At 40.8% G+C, this 18,683-nt stretch overlaps 1 protein-coding gene across 5 annotated transcripts in view; it reads right to left on the bottom strand.

Annotated features, from left to right (window-relative positions):
- Window positions 1-4,578: 4,578 nt before the first annotated feature.
- The window catches only part of ZNF451 (zinc finger protein 451), a 36,230-nt gene continuing 22,125 nt past the window's right edge, over window positions 4,579-18,683 (bottom strand). For 3 of the 5 annotated variants that reach the window (XM_031504424.3, XM_021551281.4, XM_085574707.1), the window contains exons 13-15: window positions 17,639-17,825; window positions 9,537-9,611; window positions 4,579-7,528 (exon numbers count right to left, since the gene is read on the bottom strand). In XM_031504424.3, the coding sequence (XP_031360284.1) occupies window positions 7,473-7,528; window positions 9,537-9,611; window positions 17,639-17,825 (318 nt within the window). In that variant the 3' untranslated portion in view covers window positions 4,579-7,472. The remainder of the gene's footprint in view (window positions 7,529-9,536; window positions 9,612-17,638; window positions 17,826-18,683) is intronic. The other 2 variants (XM_085574708.1, XM_085574709.1) reach the window with 1 other exon arrangement.

Below are 18,683 nucleotides of genomic sequence, written 5' to 3'. Positions count from 1 at the left end.
GAGCCGCCCCGCCGCCGGCCCCGCGGCCACCCCGCCCCCGCGCCGGGCCCGCGGGCAGCGCCTCACGCAGCGCGGCGGGGCCGCCCCGCCCCGCCCCGCCCCGCCCCGGGGCAGCGGAACCGCCGGGCGGGCCGGGCTGGAGGGACCGCGCTGGGTCAGCCGGGCCGGCCCCTGCCCCCTCTCGAGCGAGGGACACTCCACAACCTCTCTGGGCAATCTGTGCTGCTCGATCGCCTCGACAGTAAACAAGTTGTTCCTATTCAGGTGGAACTTCCCTTCCCGTGCATCAGTTTCTGCCCACGTCTCTTGTCCTATCACTTGGCACCACGGAGAAGAGGCTGCTCCGTCTTCTTGACACCCGTCCTTTGGGTACGCAGTCACATTGATGAGGGCCCCTCTCAGTCACCCCTTCTCGAGGCTGAACAGACCCAGCTCCCTCGGGCATTCCTGGCACGAGAGATTCTCCAGCCCCCTGGCTGGGTTCGCTGCCCCAGGAGCTCCCTGTCTCCCGCCTCTGCCCCCTCGCACACAGCCACGGGGCCGGCGGGGCCGCGCCCGGGGCTGAGGCCGCGCAGCCGAGCGTGCCCGGCAGTGCCCGGCAGTGCCCGGCACCGCAGGGTCACCGCAGGGTCACCGCAGTGTCACCGCAGGGTCACCGCAGTGTCACCGCAGGGTTACTGCGGTGTCACCGCAGGGTCACCGCACGGTCACCGCAGTATCACCGCAGGGTTACTGCAGTGTCACCGCAGTGTCACCGCACCTGCCGCGCAGCGCTCCGGCCCCTGGCCGACACACGGCAGCCTCTGCTGCCCTGCTCCTCGCTGGCACCGCCTGGGGCACAGGCCTGGGCTGTCCTGCTCCAGTCTCCACTCCCCTTTGTGGCAAAAGCAACAAAACCTGGACCAGCCGGGAAGGGAGGAAAAGTGATGCTTTCGATATCTGTATTAGCTTTGTGAGGGAGATGGGAGCTATTGGTATGAGGCTTTGTGTTCCAGAACTGGTCTGTGTGGCTGGTTCATTGGTTTGCTCTTTCATTAAAGAAAACAAGAAACCCACAACTACCCAAAGGTTATTTTTATTTAAGGCTAATTAAACAGTAAACTACAAAACTGAAAACAGTGGAAAGTGCAAAAAAAGGGAGGAGGAAAAATAAAGGGCTTTAAAAATCCAGAAGCTTGACATGAGAGAGAAGTCAAACCAGAGACAGCCCTTAGTGCAAGCAGAACCTAAACAAAATTCCTAAAAAAAAAACAACAACAACAAAAAAAAAAAGGTATTTTGGATACTGCTATACTGCTACTTATAGTGCATCTTTCTCCTGCCAACTGCAAGAGCCCCCTACTACTTGCAGAAAAGCAGCTGTTTCACCAGCTGTTATTGTAAGATTCTACAAAAAAAAGCTTACTGGAAATAAAAGTGGTTTGTATTCTCTTTCTATGCCAGAGAGAAAAGATATATCTATTTAATGGTAGCCAAGGTAGTTGATCTACATCTAGTAATGACTTGTCCCAGGAACGTATTTAATTTGCCTGTATGAAACGGTTCCTTCTTTCTCACAAGCACCAGCAATTCAAGTCACACATAAGTTTTAGTTACCACTACTGTGAGTATTTAAAAAGGAATTTGCTTATCCCAAAAGACGAGGTTTGGGCAAATACCCCATGGCTCTAACAGACCAATTCTTGGCACCCAGCTAAGGGGGATTTTGTTGCACAGGGACACTGTTTTGTATGCTTATCCTGCTGTGATTCAAAATAGCTGTTTTCTCAGGCTCATCCATTCAGAATGATATCATGTCCTGAGTACTCTCGTTAAATTAATTGCCTGAGTTTTCTTTGTTTTACATGGTTGGATAAGCAAGGCTCGTTGCCTGTGAGCTCATGGAAATAGCTTCATTTGAACAATTGTTCCATCCATCTCTCTACAGTCTCTATAGAAGATAATTAAAAACCATTTCCCACCCCAAACAGAACCCATTTGTAGCCATGACACATAGTTTGCTACCATTTATTTCCTAGGATCCTTCTATTCATCCCATGCCAATTTATTAAGCTTCAATTAGATTGGGTTTAAAAAGCAGAAATCAAAGTAGCTGAGCAGCTCTGAACACTTTTTTCCTCCACACGTAAGTAGGGGTTTAATTCCACACAGGTAGAAGTCACAACAGCTGAATCAGAGGCGCAGAACAGCTCTAAGTGTCCAAATGTATCACACGTTACTTACCCTCTTTAACAACAAAAGGACATTACACAAGAAGGAGGAATAGCAAAACTTTGGAAACAAAATGCAAATTTAAAAGTAAAAATAGTCTTCCAGGACAAGTCTTGAAATTACTGCCTGTAAAAACTGGGATATTTTCCCTTTCAGAGGCTTGGAAGGACCTTGAAAACAGCTTTTCCTGCTCTCTAGAGTAAGTTGCCCCCACCCCCTCTATTTTTGCTGAGGTATGTAAAGGGACAATTGGCATCAATTTTCCAAAATAATAACTGGTTGGTCTAGAAAGATTGGAGTGCATCCCTGCAGGAAGGAATGTGATTCACAGCTGAGTTGGAGGAATTTTAAGGACAAAAGGTAGGATTTAATTCTCCTCCTTGCCATCACTGGTGAAGCATGTTCAGGGCTGCTGGTGAAGCCATGCTACATCCCTGTCTCCTCCCATGTCTGCACATCTGTGGTCATGTGAAGGACTGCACAGACCTGCTCTCACTATGGGCACCAGCAAAAACATAAGAAGAGAGTGGGTATCCCATTGTTCCTGCATTCCCATCACAACAGTGAAAACATTGGCTGTCTCTTGTTTAAACTACAGCATTGTAAAGAATGGGTGCTGATTACAAAATAGAGCAATGAACAGAAGTCTCATTCACATGCACAAAGTCCCTTGAGACAGCAGAAAGAGCAACTTTTCCAGGTCTCAGACATCTGATGTAAAAGTCCCAGAGCGAGGGAGATGACCTACACCAAAAGCACTGCAAACTGTAACACTACTAAACAGCACCTTAGTTCCAGCTTTGCCTTATTTCAAATCCTGGTATATGCCTTGTCACATACCCTAATACTTACACATGAGCTGTCATGGAAGAGGATCAAAGAGAAAGTCCACACCCAAGAAATGCCATGCAGGATTATTTTCCTGTCTTCATCTACAGGAATTTAGTATTTTCAAGCTGAAAGAGGGGAAGTTTACGTTAGATACTAGGATGAAATTCTCTTCTGTGAGGGTGGCGAGGCACGGGAACAGGTTGTCCAGAGAAGCTGTGGATGCTTCATTCCTGAAAGTGTTCAAGGCCAGGATGAAAGAGGCTCTGACCAAACTGGTCTACTGGGAGGTGTCCCTCTCCACAGCAGGCTGGAACTAGATGATTTTAAGGTTTCTTCCAACCCAAACAATTTGGTGGTTAAGAACCTTCCTTGTGAGCAGGTATTCTGCTGGAAGCAGCAGTTCCCAGACATGGCTGAAGGATGCATCCATGGCTCAGGCCAGCCAACCAAAACCAGCCTGCAGCCTCTCCGGCACTGCAACAATAGCAATAAAGATGGGCCAACCTGACTTTTCAGGCTGTTTTCCATCAAAACACATCTGCTATCACAGTAGGCTGCCCCCTCACTTCACACCTGCTGAACCTGTGCTGCTGTGTCTCTACTGCTGCTCTTACCAATGCTATTAAAACTAGCCTGGGTTTGCCTCTACATGCTGCAGTTTTTACTGTGTAGGCAAGCCCTGAGGTCCCAGGCTGGTTAGAAGTCTGAATTAAGTCCTCTGTCTCAGGGGCAATCTGAGAGCTGCTATGACCATTTTGGGGCATGCAGCAATTCATTCTCACTTGAGCAGTCGACGATTAAATGAGGCAGTGCATTCTGTACAGCTGCAGATGCTCAGTCTATTGACAGTGGAGCTCTGAGCTGAAAAGCAAAGGGAAGGGCCACCAGAAATTAGGATGTTGCAGCCAGTGAAAGCCAATTTGCAGATTTACAAAAGGAACTTTACATTAAATTTCTATGCATGCAGAGCTTTGCTGTTCAAGTACACACTTGGCATGTTCTTGCCATCTGCCATAAATTTTCTGACTTGTTTACATCCACTTTTAGAATTATCTCAGGCCATATTATTTGACCCAGATTGTTACTACTGAGCACCAAACCCCTTGAACTAAGAATTTCTACAGGAAACTTCAAGGGGTTTAGAAGTACCAAAGAAAAATGCAGATGCAGACTTTTCTAAAGCTGCTTAGCTGGAAAGAATTGCCAGAAAGTATATTCGTGCTAATGTAAGTCAATTTTTCAGAATTAATTTTGAAACAATTAATCATTCATCCTCCTCACCTCTTTCCAATTTACAGCAGTCTCTGTAAACATAGCCAGGACACTGCAAGCAGATGATAGAACACTTTCCTTTTAAGAAAGATGATGGCGCAACTTCATACCTCTATAAACTTCACTATATTTGGTAAAGATTTCATAAAGGTTTGCATTCCATGACCACTACAGGAGCAGTGGTGGTCATTTCTGTATTCCTTGAAGAGCCAAGAAAATTAACCCAACACCCAAAACATACATTCAAGGTAAGTATCTTAAGAGTCTGCTAATCTCTCTTTTTAATATTATTAAGTAACAGAAGTAACCAGGCAGATACAACACTTCAGTGCTCCAGTGACTTTAGTAACAGTTACACTGGCTTATTTGGTGTCTCACCTTGTATCTGAATATGACCAAAAAGGGATTTTGTTTCATAAGAATGTGGCACACAGAGCACCAAACAATTAAGAGCTTTACACCAATCTCAAGTTGTCACAATTTCATTTCTGTAAAACTTAACACATGTGCCACACAGAAATTAGAGCACTGGTATGAACAGCTGGGGGTAGTCATGTAGAGATTAGACTTTTTTCCTCATTAAAGATAAATACAAAGAAGCACTACTGAATTATTTCAGGCTAACAAAGGATGAACTCAAACATCACCACAAAAGCAAACGTTCTTGAAAAGGGCAGGAGAAATAATTTCTAGTACAAATGTACTGGGCAAGTCCCTTTTAACAGACAGGTTGTGCTTGTAAACACAGGCAGATTTCTCAGCACATGAAGGACAAAGCTCAGAAATTTCAGCCAGTTAAACAAGACTCACCAGACCAAACCACTGAATTCTGAAACACATTTACAAGACAACTTTTTCAGTTGAAGGTGTTCAGCCACAAGATGCTGGTGAGTAACAAGTCACATGCCTGTACATGCAGTGTTTTAAGAATCCAATTTTCTCAGTTCTTCTGGAAACAGAAGTATGACAAGCCTATGATGGCAGAAAATTTCACAAAGAAAAATCTGAGTTAAGGGAGAACATCAAAGAGACCAAAATTTTCTTCAAAATGAGGCCAAGTTTCAAGACATTGCTAATTCTGAAGACTACTGTTATAAAAATAATAGAGAAACTAGAACTCTGTTTAGTTGTTTTATAAAAGCCAATGCAGCAATGGTTGGGGATTTGCCACTTGTTTTGGTAAGCAGATGACAAGGCCAATACAATGTGTTTAATACATGGAGCTTCGAGTACACAGAATATGTGTGCACACAGGACTTTTTTTTAATGCAACCAATTAAGTCATGGCCTATCAGAATAAAATATTATGAAAAATAAAGCACATAATCAAATTCTAACACAGCAGACTCTGGAGATCTATCCAGGTTTTAAACACTGTGGAGCCAAAGAACTTTCTCAGACTTTCTCAGAAACATATTTTCATGTGAAAGGAATCTGAAACTTCAGGATCAAAAGCTTCTGTAAGTTAGATGGAGATGCTTTTGAGGATGAAAATTGTTTTCTGTTTCATTCCACTCTGTAACAGAAGCACTTGGGAAAAAGGTGGGAAAATTCTGCAACTGATTTAAGCTAAATACAGCAGTAAATTATGTAGCTAAAGACAACTCAAAATCGGGCTCTCTCAGGAGCAGTGTGAACCACACACCTGAATTTTATCAGAAGTACAATTAATCCAAGACTGGCAGTAGGAAAACAAGCAACAGGCACAAGGGAAAACCGCTAAGAGGTTGTGTTCACCCTGTAACACTTGGGAGTCACACACAAATGCACTGTAAGTGCTCAAACAATTTTCTGGCATTTAAACAGTTTTTTCAAGCTGTATGATTGCTAATGAGCATTAGATAGCTCAGTAGAGTCTTCCTTTATTCTACTTGCTTGGAGATAGCAATTATATCAGAGTAATCATTAGAAATACACCAGTGTCAGTCTCCCAGCTTTTCTAACCATGATGACAAACAGCTGTAGTTATGCTGATTCTTTGGAATAGTGAGAAAAAGCCAGCCCTCCCTACACCATATTCTCCACAAAAAGTATCTACTTGCATAATGAATATTTAAGGATACAGCAGGTAGAAGCAAACTCGCAGGGTGAGTGAATCATAAAGAATTAGGCTGGCATTTTATTACACTGAGATTTCTTACTGATTGACAGCAATCATTAACTGAAGGATAAAAGGCTGGTAAAGCTGGACAGTTTGCATAGGTATTTTTAAACAAAACTGAGAAAGATGACAGATAATTTTAAACACAAATAATTTCACTTAAAGTAAGGACAGTACAAAAATAATTAGCACATTTACATTCATTTATCCAATGCCACCTCTTCATGAACAGAAGAGAGCAAAGACCATAATATACAGAAATATTACAGTTTAAATCTTCTCACATGTATTCCAAACAGAAACTAGGAATTTTATTTAGATTCTCTTCCCTTTAAAAGTTTCTGCTTCAGGTAAGGGAGAGGCAATGAAGTCATCAAACTTTAAGCCATCAAATCCAAATACTCTACCAGTATTGAAAAAACAAACACATTTATAAAAACAAAGCTGGTAAACTAACTGTGCAGCCTGTGGTTCTGATTCGGACATTTATAACAAACAGGACAGAGACAAAATTATGGCCTATGAAGTAAAACTGGCCACAGGCAAGAGTTAGGCCATATGTTCAACAACCCTGGGATCTAAGCTTCTCTTTATAACAAGATTAGCCAGGAAAATCTGAGACAACTGGAGTTTACTATTTTTATCTGTTGCAAAGACCATATCAAAAAGTAAATAAAGACAATGACATTTTGTGACAGAAAAATTAAATACAAGAACCAATTTAAGAAAAGAAACCTGAACAACCAGGAACCCCAAAACACCTAGTAAGACCAGCCTACTAATTAGGCAACAATTTCAAATAGCTAAATTGGAGAGACTTAGTCATCATCTCTTAGAAACAAATATGAAAAGGCTTAAAATTTTATTTTTATCAAACATAACACATTGCAATGAATATGAATAAACTCCAGTATGACAGAGGACATCAGATGATTAATCTAACAATTACAGACATTTCAAAAGTGGCATTTCTGAACCCTTGTAAATAGATGGAACAAGCTTCCATTTTTGTGAGCAGTTCTGACGGCATGGTGTTAGTGTACTGAAGTATCTTCATTTACATTTCCTCAAGGCTCCTTTTGATAGCTTCTTGCAGTTCTACATCTTGCAGTTCTGCATAAATAAAAAAAGATTGTAATGTCAAACTGCTATTGATAACTAGCCATAAACACAACGACCTTAATATTACTACATAAAGCATGAACTTACTTCTGTGGACAAAGTCAGTAGACTACAAAAAAAACCCAAGAAACAGATAATATTTTCTCTCCTTGTTTTATGCTATCTTTTCAACACTATAAAATGTGGAAAGCACCTTTACAACTTTTCACTGTATTAATCAGGAGCAGCCCAATGATTAGTTTAAGACCATAATTGCAACTATGTATTTACTGGTCAAACTAATAGCAAGATAAAATCCCATATGTATGCACAAAAAAAAATAAATCACATTAAAACAAAAAACCACAGACGCATGACAAGCAGAGAGGTTTCAGTATTTTCATTCCAGTTCCTTACCCAGAGATATGCCCATACCTACATTCTGACTTGGCACCAGTGTTGTCACTCTTACTAGGCAGTCCAGAGAAGAAGATAAAAAGTAATTCTCAGCAGTAAGAATAGTCTAGATCAGGGCTGTAACAGTTTTCATGGTGGGGAGGAAAATTGCACTGCACCCATCTGACTTCTTAACAATCTCAAACAGCTTTCATAATACTCAAAAAAGAAACTCTGCTTTTGCATTACATTGAGGTTGTTTTGGGCACTAATTGTTTGGTGCTAGTGATCAAATGCCATAAATTTGACAAGGTTTGTATATACAGCAAATATTAATATCAATAACAGCTGGAAAAATTAAAGCAGCTTTCAGACACACTGTCATTCATGAATTATTAATCTTCTGCTTTAGGAGGACACAAGCATATCCTATTAAAAAGAAAAATCTTGTCTATTCTTATGAAAAAGGAAATAGAATTTTAAAACTTTAATAATTGTTGAGCTGTTGTATGCGAGGATGAGATTTGGAACAGAGATCAAATCACTGACTGCTCTCTCATGCATCTGTAATATCCAGAACTACTGATAAAAGAGAGCTGCTTAAAGAAAAATACTACATGCTCACAGAAACAAACGAAACCAAAAAAAAGACAGAAAACCATTTGCAGACAACTGCTTGCATTAAAATATGCTATTTAGCCACTAAGCCTGTGCAAAAATACAAAATAAGGTCCAAGCTGTGACTCATCTGAAGCCAGGCTGCTTCATTAAGTGCCTCTGCACTTCACAGATGCCTCTGCACTGCAGCATCACAAGTGGGACCTCCTGCATGCACCAAAGGGCACTGCTATCTCAGTATTAGGGGGGCCTGAATGCACCAAACTTTCAGTGCTGGAGATGAATGCTGGACATTTAACAACAGTGTTTAGTAACAGCTAGTAAACTTACAACTGAATAAATTCTGGGAACATAAGATTCAGTAGTCAGTTTTATCACTGAGCTTGTACAACTTTTTTGTGGTTTTTTTTAGTTTATTTCCATTTAGTGGAAGGGCAGAATCAAGTCTTTCAACAATAAATTATTTTCAAAGTACACTGTGGTCTGTCACCAAAAATGTATGACTACATTGAACACCACCAGAAAACTCAACAGCAAAAGGATGAAAACCATTTCAAATAATGTAAGATATGACGTGAATGGACAGATGTGATCCTGGTTCAACCTTGACCATAACTCTACAGCTCTTACTGGAGAACAGAACGCTTTATTGTGAAATTATATCTAAACTTGAATTATTTATTCAGGAGTTCAACTATTTAGTCAATAGCTCTGCTCTGGGAGAACACAGTCATATTAAACTGGTACAAAGTGAACTCAGTCAAGTCCTGATTGGCTCCCTGTGGTGTCCAATGAAATAGATTTTTAGTTTGCTGGCATACTTTTCAGATTAGGAATTTTTTTTTTTATAACTCATCATAGCATTCTTCACTACTCAAGACTGCCCAGCATAGTTTAGAGAGTATTCCTAACAGGTCACTTACTGTAAAACTGATTGCAAGTTTAGTTTCTCTATCTTCCATAATTAATACTGCTATTGAACACAGAAAAGAAAAAAATGACAGACCTTCCTGTTTCTTTGTTTCTTCTAAGCTCTGCTTCACTGTTTCTTTCATATCTTCATCCTCTTCACTATCTGACCCTTAAATGCACAAATGAAATAAATTACACATTGCTTCTAATAAAGGTATTAACAGACTCTCTTGCATTTCTCTTACTGTAACAACTGATTCAAAGAGTGCACTTGTTATGATCTAAAAAAATCAAGATAAAAGTACATTACAGTGGTAGTTTAAGACAGCAACTCAAGAGACATTTATTTTTCAGCTACCTCCTTCCCCTTCTCTCTACAATTTAGAGGCAGATTGCTTCAATTTTTTATTATGTTAAAGCAGTTACAAGAATTAATAGGTGCAGAAGCTACAGTGTCTGCTGCATTTGTGTTTTTTTTTAATATTCAGTTATTAAAAATTACTCACTTTCTATCATCAATTACTTACTTTCTATAAAATGTATCAAGGATTTAATTATGGGAAGGAGTGCTTTAGCATGTCTCTGCCTACATGTGACTACAGCTGTGTTTTATTGTCCAAATACTGCATTTGAAGAAGGGAATACTAAAACTCAATTGAGCAGTGCAATTCAGCAGATGCTGCTGTTCAAGTCTCATGTAAGCAGAAGGCTGATAGACTTATAATTTATCACAACTCAACCCAGCCGAAACTCCACAACTTTTCCCTTTCTTAATAACACTCTTCACAGGCTGGTTTCCAGCTCCAGAAGGATGACTTTATTTTGAAGTGTTTAATGCACCTGAAGTAGTGTGGGGTTTGTTTGGTTGGGTGGTTTAGTTTTTTGTTGGTTGGTTTTCCCCCCATTAAACAGAGGCACAGAAAAGTACAGGTTAAAAGCCAAGCCAATGAGTCACATTATGCATTCATGCTCTGCTACAGGCTATTGCTATTTTGGGAGATGGTCTCTGTAAGGAGGTCTTACAGTATTAGCAGTCAAAAAGGTCTCCTGCAGTCACACCAGCAGAAGCAGTCCCTTAAAGTCATCACATTTATTAATACATCAATGTATTACTGATTACATTAACCAGCAAAGAACTTTCTGATATGGCCATCTAACTTACTGACTGTGTGACTTCTGCCATTTTGAATTACTCAGCTTAGCTATTCAAATTGTCAGGTATGCTTCCAAAATTTGTTTTCAAACCTCTGACACACAACCTGTTTGAGCAGACCTTGCTGACTTTCCCAATTCTAGGAATAAAAATTCCAACAGCTGGTGTTAAACGGTGATCAGCAGTCCAAAAATATGCCAGAAATAGATAGTTAAAATGGTATTTCTCCACTCACTTGGCAGACTGACTGTGAATTCTTTTTGGAGTTACCACTATTTCTGAGCAGAAGAGATTCTAATTTTTACATCATTTTCCAAAGCAAAGGAAAGAAAAATCCACACCCCCTCATCCCCCAAAGCAATCACTACAATTACTAATGAAAGGGAGGAAAAAGTGCAAAGGAAAGACTTTTTGCAAGTGGCTTCTCCCTTATTAACTATGCTTTTAATCTTCCAGCCTGGAAGACACGTCAGACCGCTCTAAAAAGTTTTATACCTGTTAGAGGTGGAACAGTTGAAGTAATCACTCCCTCACTCAATTCTTGGTTTAGTACACATGACTTAAAAACATTTCCAGGGATGGGGCATCCACAGCTTTTCTGGCCAACTGGTCAAATGCCTCACTACCCTCAGAGTAAATAATTTCTTCCTGCCATCTAATGCAAATCTTTTAGCACTAAATCATTTCTCCTTGTCTTGTCACTATCTGCCCATGTAAAAAGTCCTTCTTTATTATAAGGCCCCTTTAAATACCGGAAGGTCACAATGTGGTCTCCTCAGAGCCTTTTCTCCAACTGAACAACTACAACACTCTCAGCCTTTCTTTCCAGCTCTCCAATCATCTTTGTGGCCTCCTCTGGACCCATTCAAACAGATCAATGTCCTTCTTGTACTGAGGACCCCAGAACTGGACATGGCACTCCTTGTGGGGTCTCATGAGGGCAGAGGAGAGGGGCAGAATCCCCTCCCATGACCTGCTGGCCACTCCTCTTTTGATGCAGCCCAGGATGCTGTTGGCCTTCTGGGCTGTGACTGCACACTGTTGGCTCCTGCCCAGCTTTTCATCCATGAGACCCCAAAGTCTTTCCCCACTGGTCTGTTCGCATGCAGCTCTTCTCCCTGGCTGTACTCATGTCTGGAATTATCCCCACCCAGGTGCAGCACCTTGCACTTGGCCTTGTTGAACTCCATGAGGTTCTCATGGGCCCACTCCTCAAGTTTGTCAAAGTCTTCCTGGATGACATCCCATTCTTCAGGTGTGCTGACTGCACTGCTCAGCTTCATGTCATCTACAAACTTGCAGAGGGTGCCCTCAATTCCACTATCTGTGTCACTACTAAAAAGACTGAAGAGCACTGGTCTCAAGACAGAGCCCTGGGGGTCACCATCTGTCACCAGCCTCCACTTTGACATGGAGCCACTGACCACAGCTCTCTGGCTATGTCCATCCAGCCAATTCCTTATCCACCAGTTAAGTCCACCCATCAAATCTACAGCTCTCCAATTTTGAGATAAGGATGTAGGATGGTGTCAAGACCTTACAGAAGTCCAGGCAGATGACATCACAGCCTCCCTTTGTCAAGCATTGCAATTGCTCCATCATAAAAGGACATCAGACTGGCCTAGGCAATGCCATAGAATGGTGGAGATTGGAAGTGACCTCTGGAAGTCATATTGTTCTCCCTCCTAGCTCAATCAGAATAATCTACTACCCAGGATTCTGTCCAGATAGTTTTTGAGTCCTACTGGAAAAACAATGTAGAGGGATGCTCTAAACTTATTAGATAAGACCTTACTGAATAAAGTGAAAGGATCACCTTCCTCAACCTCCTGGGAACAATATTCCTAATGCAGCCCAGGGTACTGCTGGACCTCTTAGCCACCAGAGCACACATTAGCTCATAGTCAACTTGGTGTCCACCAGGACCACCAGGTTCTTCCCTACAAAGCCATTTCCCAGCTGGTTGATTCCTGGTCAGCATATACTGATGCTGTTTCTCCCCAGATGCAGAACTCTGCACTACCCTTTGCTGAACTTCATGAGATTCACTGTCAGCCCACTTCTCCTCTGCCAAGGCTCCTCCACCTCCTGTGGTGTATGAACTGCCACTCCTAGTTTTGTCTCATCAACACACTTGCTGTAGGTATACTCTGCCCCATCATCTAGGTCATTAACAGACGTTAAAAAAGGATCAGCCCCTGTACTAGGACACAGCTGACTCCTGACCCCCATGCCACTGATCTCCACGTTCCAGGTCAGGCTGTTCAGCCAGTTTTCACTCCACCTCAGTTTTCTCATCCAGCCCACACTCCTTCAGCATATGCTCCTGATACTGCTGGCATCTTTTAATGAAGAATATTTAATATGAGAAACCAGGCATGTCCTGTCCCTCTTGTTAAAATGCTCAGCACATGCTATAGCTCTCAACTCCTTTGGTGTCAGAAGAAAAGCAGCTGCCCAGTTTCAGAGGCAAGAGATCTTAAGATCTCTTGTACTATTCTATAGTACATTTTGTCAAATACACATCAGGTAAGAACTTCTGATTGTACCTGTTCTTTCAAAAGAAATCCTACTGCTCACTATTGTCCTCACATACTGATATATTCCTGCTGGAAGAATGAGGAATGCAAACTCTGGATGAATATAGAACTCAGAGTGATTTTTTTGACATTTCGTGTCACTCAGAAACGTGTTCTGGGGAGAGACCAGTAACTTTCACAGAATGTAAGCGCCACCCACTGTCCTGCCACCAAAGCACCACAGCTTGAATTTGGATTAGCTGCCCACACAGCTCAGGGTAATATCCCCCCACTACATCTTCTTCTATATCCCCCTAATAATCTTCTTTTGCAACCTCCCCAGTCACCACCAACCCTTTCATCATTTCCATCAGGTTTGCCACCAGAGACTCAATTACCCTTCCCAGCCTTCCTCTTGTTCCCTTACCACACAACACAGCTCTTGTCTACTATACAGTCTCACCTTCACCACCCTCCTAAAACATTCCTCCACTTCCCACCTAAAACACTCCTTCTCTTCATCTTTTCAGTAACTCCCAATCTCATATGCCCCTTTCCCATTCCAATGTACAGTGGCATTCACATCACACTATCTCTCCAACCACTGACCCTTCTCCTTTTACAGCTGCTGTCTGGAGCTACCTTATCAATACCATTTGTTAACTCAGTCAGGATCCCAGGAATTTCTTAGCCAAAATCTTTAGATCAGTACGCCACCCTTACCTCTGTTAACCATGTATGCCTTTTAAAGGTATGTGTAGCCATGCTGCCTTTTAAAATACTTTCCTTAGCTTCTAGAATATTTTCTTTCATTCTTTTTTTTCACATGCCCCTGGAAGATCCTTCTCACATACTCTTCCCAATACTTACTGCTCTAATCTCTCTTCATATTAATATAATCTGTACAGCTACTCCCTGCTGAGGGTTACCACCTCTCTTCCTCCATGCAAAGCAAGCTTTGCTCTATGTATCTCTGACTACAGTTGCTCATTCAAATTTAGGACAAATAAAAATAAAAGCTCTCAAGCTGCCACTCTCCTCCAAATGCATTTCTTGGAAACTGAGGCCAATATAATGATAGTCACTCAGGCTTTCGTCTAACCTTTACCTTAGACTCCTCTCTCAAATTCAAAGCCAGATTTAAGCTAAACCTCAAGAATTTTTTTTGTACAATCTCAGTGGTGAAGTCTTCCCAGTTCATCCACTTGCTTACAATTATTGTTCAGACTCATTATCTTAGGTCTCAGTACATCGCCTTCTCCCTAAGGCATACACATACAAGAGATGCCACTGACATACCAAACCCAGTAGTAACTTCCTGCTGCAGCAAACACAAGGTTACAACTGAAGGGTGCCTTTCTTAGCACTCTCTACTGCAATAAGCTGTGGCTGCTACAATAAAGGAATATATTACTAGAGAAACTATAATTCATTCATGGTGCATCACTCTGCAGATGCTCGTGCCCTTCACATTCAGGAAAGTGGAGGCTGGAGGCTGTGATTTGCAATCTGTGTTAACTAAAGGTTTGGAAAAACAGAGACAGGGCAGATGTAGGATTAACACTGGACCTCAAACTGGACTACACACAGATGTTTACCCATAAAATTCTTCATCATGGAGAAGTAAAGCAGCTATTCTCAATGTTTTTTCTATAGACTTATTTTTCTGTCCTCTTAAATTATTTTTTGGCTGTAGGTAAAACTAAAGGTTTTGGGCATAGTTGGAGCTAGGAAGCTTGGGAGCATTCATTAAAATGAACCAGAATCCTGTTCTTCCAAATGTAAAAACTCTCACAGAAGCTGCATTTGGTAGTACTTAAACACTTCAGCCAAGAGTAGCAGGTAGATGTAGGTTGGCAACTCCATTTGTGCCCAGTGAAATGTACTTTATGGTCAGTGAAAGAGGTATGGTGGCTGTTTGGCAGACAACACTACATGCAGTATACCACTGACTCTGACAGGCTCATGAGACAGACTGGCTCTTCAAAAGAAAGGACAAGAAATACTTTCAAAAATTTGTTCTTATTATTTAAATGAGTCTGTTTTACATAAGAGCTCAGTCACTGAAGGATCTCATTTGAACATAATTGGAAGAAATACAGTTAAGCTAAAGACATCCACTTACACAAAAATAACTTGTCAACCAAAAAGCTAAGCCATTCCTGTCAGTGTCCAGGTGGATATGATGACCAGAACTTACTATCAACTTTGCCCTCAACATTGTCCAGCACTTATTATAAGTGTACTTTCAACACACAGGATATCATCAAGACATAGACAATGGAATAATAGCTTTCTGCACACTACAATTTTTTTTTTATAAAGGAAGACATTGAAAACTCTTTTCTGCCCTTCCCAAACCACTCAGTTAATATACATGAAGCTCTTGTCATATGTTATGACTTCGGCATAAAAACAAAACCTTCTTCATTTATGAACTCAGGCTTAGCAGCAGCAGTGAACAAGTAAGAATGCCTACTCTTTTCATACCTCAAAGAAAGTTCAAGCATCTTCTCCAGCCAAGGGTTTCCTATAGTAACATACAATTGGTATTGTATTGCAACATATGCAGAAAATTTTATTTTTATTACTTTAAAATAAACACAGTAAAACAGCTCCCATAGCAGTTGTGCTGGTAAAACAGTTCACAAGATGCACCTGTCAGATTGCCACATCCAAACACAATCCAGGTGCTCAGAAGTTAATGATAGCTGTCAAGGCGATTTAGGGAAAGAGCTTTTTAATTTTGCAGCTCATCCAATACCAACAACGGTCTGATATTTTTCAACATGATTCCCTGTCCGGTTTCTCACTTACTTCTCTCTCCAGAATAATAGCCATAGGCTTGAGAAAGTCACAAAGCAAGCAATTCTTGTTTGCATTTCCTTATACTCAGCTGCGTTTCTGTAACAGGTCAACAAGTTATACCAGCCTATGATACACTGCATGAATTTCCACCTCAACCCTCCAATACTGGTTTTGCCACATTAAGATTTGCAAATGATGGCTGATGCTGCTAAGTCACACAATATGTGTGTATTATGTGGTGGTTTTATCTTTTTAAAGGAAAACTTTATAAACTCTTGGTAACAACATCATCCCAAAATGCAGCAAATACAGACCTATTACCCACAGTGAATTCTCTAATATTCTGTTTTAATATATGACAGATACACAAAGGCAGCTCTGGCTAAAAAGGGCCCCCCTTGCTGACACTGACTAAAAAAGGGGACAATTCTGTTCCACAAGTTTGCTAAGGAATGCTAACAGCCCAAGAATAATGTGCCATTCCATCAGTTTCCTGTTAAAGGATTTTTTTTAAATAATGACCACATGTGCAACTTAAGTGGAATGCACAATGAGCAGCTAGCCAGCGAGTAAAGGTTTGCAGCCTCCAGGTAGGGCCAATTACTGTAATAGTAAATATTAATGTAGTAAAGGACATTGAAAGAAGTGTTAAATGAAGAAACTTCTAATGCCTGGGGTGGCCAGAAAACTCTGTAAGCACATTTTCTGTATCAAAAGCACTTAAATAAATTCCAGTTCACCGCATATAATTATTTTTTTCCAGAAAGCTATTTAGTTATCCTATTTTTTTCCCTTTTATGAGTCAATGACAATTCATCACTCAGAGACAGCACTCCACTTTAATCTTCTTTGTGGAACAGCAGTACCATGTTATAGTTCTCATAAACCTGTATCAAGACTAGCAGTGTAAATTTTCATAAAACAGTTTAGGGCTAATTCAGAAACAACTTTCTCCAATATTCTATGAATTTACAACCCTCCAGAACCATAACAAGAAGCCAGAAAAAGCAAAAATGTCTACAGAGAAATGTCAAGTCTTCCAGGAAAAAGCAAAATACTTTTAAATGCTGTTAAGTATTAAAACTCATCTCAGCTCTGGTACCCTTTGCATGAAAATGAGCTGGCTTAATCCTCTTCAATTCTCCTATATAAAACCAATGTGATCATTTTAGCACCCCATTAGAATCTGGCACTCTAGAGAACTTAAAAACTTCACTGAGATTTTTTTCTCCAAATGGGTGTGTGAGTTGTGCCAGTGAAGACAATTATCAAATGATAGCAAGTAGCCAGGAGGTCCAAGTTAAAATAGACAAAAGTATTTTGAGAAATAATTATGCTTTAGCAGGGTCACATTTGTTTCAGGCACAGAATAAATCAAGCCAAACAGATCTGAGTACAAACTGATAACTATTCACACAAGAGTGCTTTAAACAGCTTCTCTTGAACCAGAAAGGAGTTTTCAGACTCAAACATTAGTTTTGTCTCCTGCTAGAATAGAAAATACAGGGATGACAGAGCTTTTTATATTGAAAAAAATGCTTAATTAAGTCTGTTTTCAAAACATACCCAAGCATAGTGATTTTCTGACATATTATTCATTGAAATGCCATTACAATACAAGAAGCACCAAGCAACAGTTTATGTTACCAGTTAAGTGTTCTATTTTTCATTGGAAAGAACTATCAGTTTACTGGAAAAATTGTGTTTACTTTCTACCTTTTGTGGTATCTGAAATGCTGTTTAGCAAGGCACACATCATATCTCCTTCAATTTGGTGAGGATTCAGGATGCGAGCTGACCGTTGGGTCATTTTAAATTGGCTTTCCAGTTCCAGGAAGCTTTTGTCTCCAGAAAGAATAGTGAAAGGAATTTGCTTGGGCAGGTGCTCATCCAGACGACCAGCCTATACAAAACAAACAACAAGTGTTGAACAGAAATCATGTTTTTATCTCATCGCATTTAGCTAGCTTTTCATCGCAAAGTTTTCTACAGCAATTTATTCCTGCCTCTATGATCCAAGCCACATTACCCCACTGTGAAAGGCACTGTTTCAAAAGTCTGATGCTCATTTCTTCTCTATGTACAATAGATACTGATAATGCCTACCAGAAAAGTACAGGCAGAGTATGGAACAAATTCCTAAAAAGCAGCATTTTGGAACTGTCTCTACATAAAATAAGTCTTCTCTGCAGAGCATTTTAAGCATAACATAAAAAGCATGATGAAACATAAAACCACTATTGCAAAAATGTGCTTATACAGTTAGATAGGTAGTAATTTATTTAACTGATAAAGCACTATATGGTCTCAAGCTGCGCAAGGGGAGGTTCAGATTTTCACTGAAAAGGTTGTTAAACATTGGAACAGGCTGCCCAGAGAAGCACTGGAGTCACCATCCCTGGAGCTGTTCAAAAATCATGTGGAAATGGCACTTGAGGACATGGCTTAATGATGGTGGTGGTGCTGGGCTGATGGCTAGATTTGATGATCTAGGTATTTTCCAACCTTAAAATCTATGATTCTACATTAGGAACATGATTCCCTGTGGCATCCCAGATTCCCATTCCTCACCTGCACATCCCCTACCCTGCTGAAGCCCAAAGTCTACTGAATAAAGGCACTGCTCTTTGTCAGCTCAACAGGGTCTGTGAAAACAGCACCCATTCAACTCCATTGTAAAGACAGCTCGAGATTTGGCCTACTTGAAGAGAGATGAAGGAGTTACGTATTACTCTCAAAGAGAAACTGTAAGTGCAGGTTT

The sequence above is a fragment of the Lonchura striata genome, chromosome 3, assembly GCF_050655825.1.
Source record: "Lonchura striata isolate lonStrDom1 chromosome 3, ASM5065582v1, whole genome shotgun sequence".
In the NCBI taxonomy this organism is placed as follows: Eukaryota; Metazoa; Chordata; class Aves; order Passeriformes; family Estrildidae; genus Lonchura; species Lonchura striata.
This window is presented reverse-complemented; position numbering and strand designations above follow the sequence as displayed.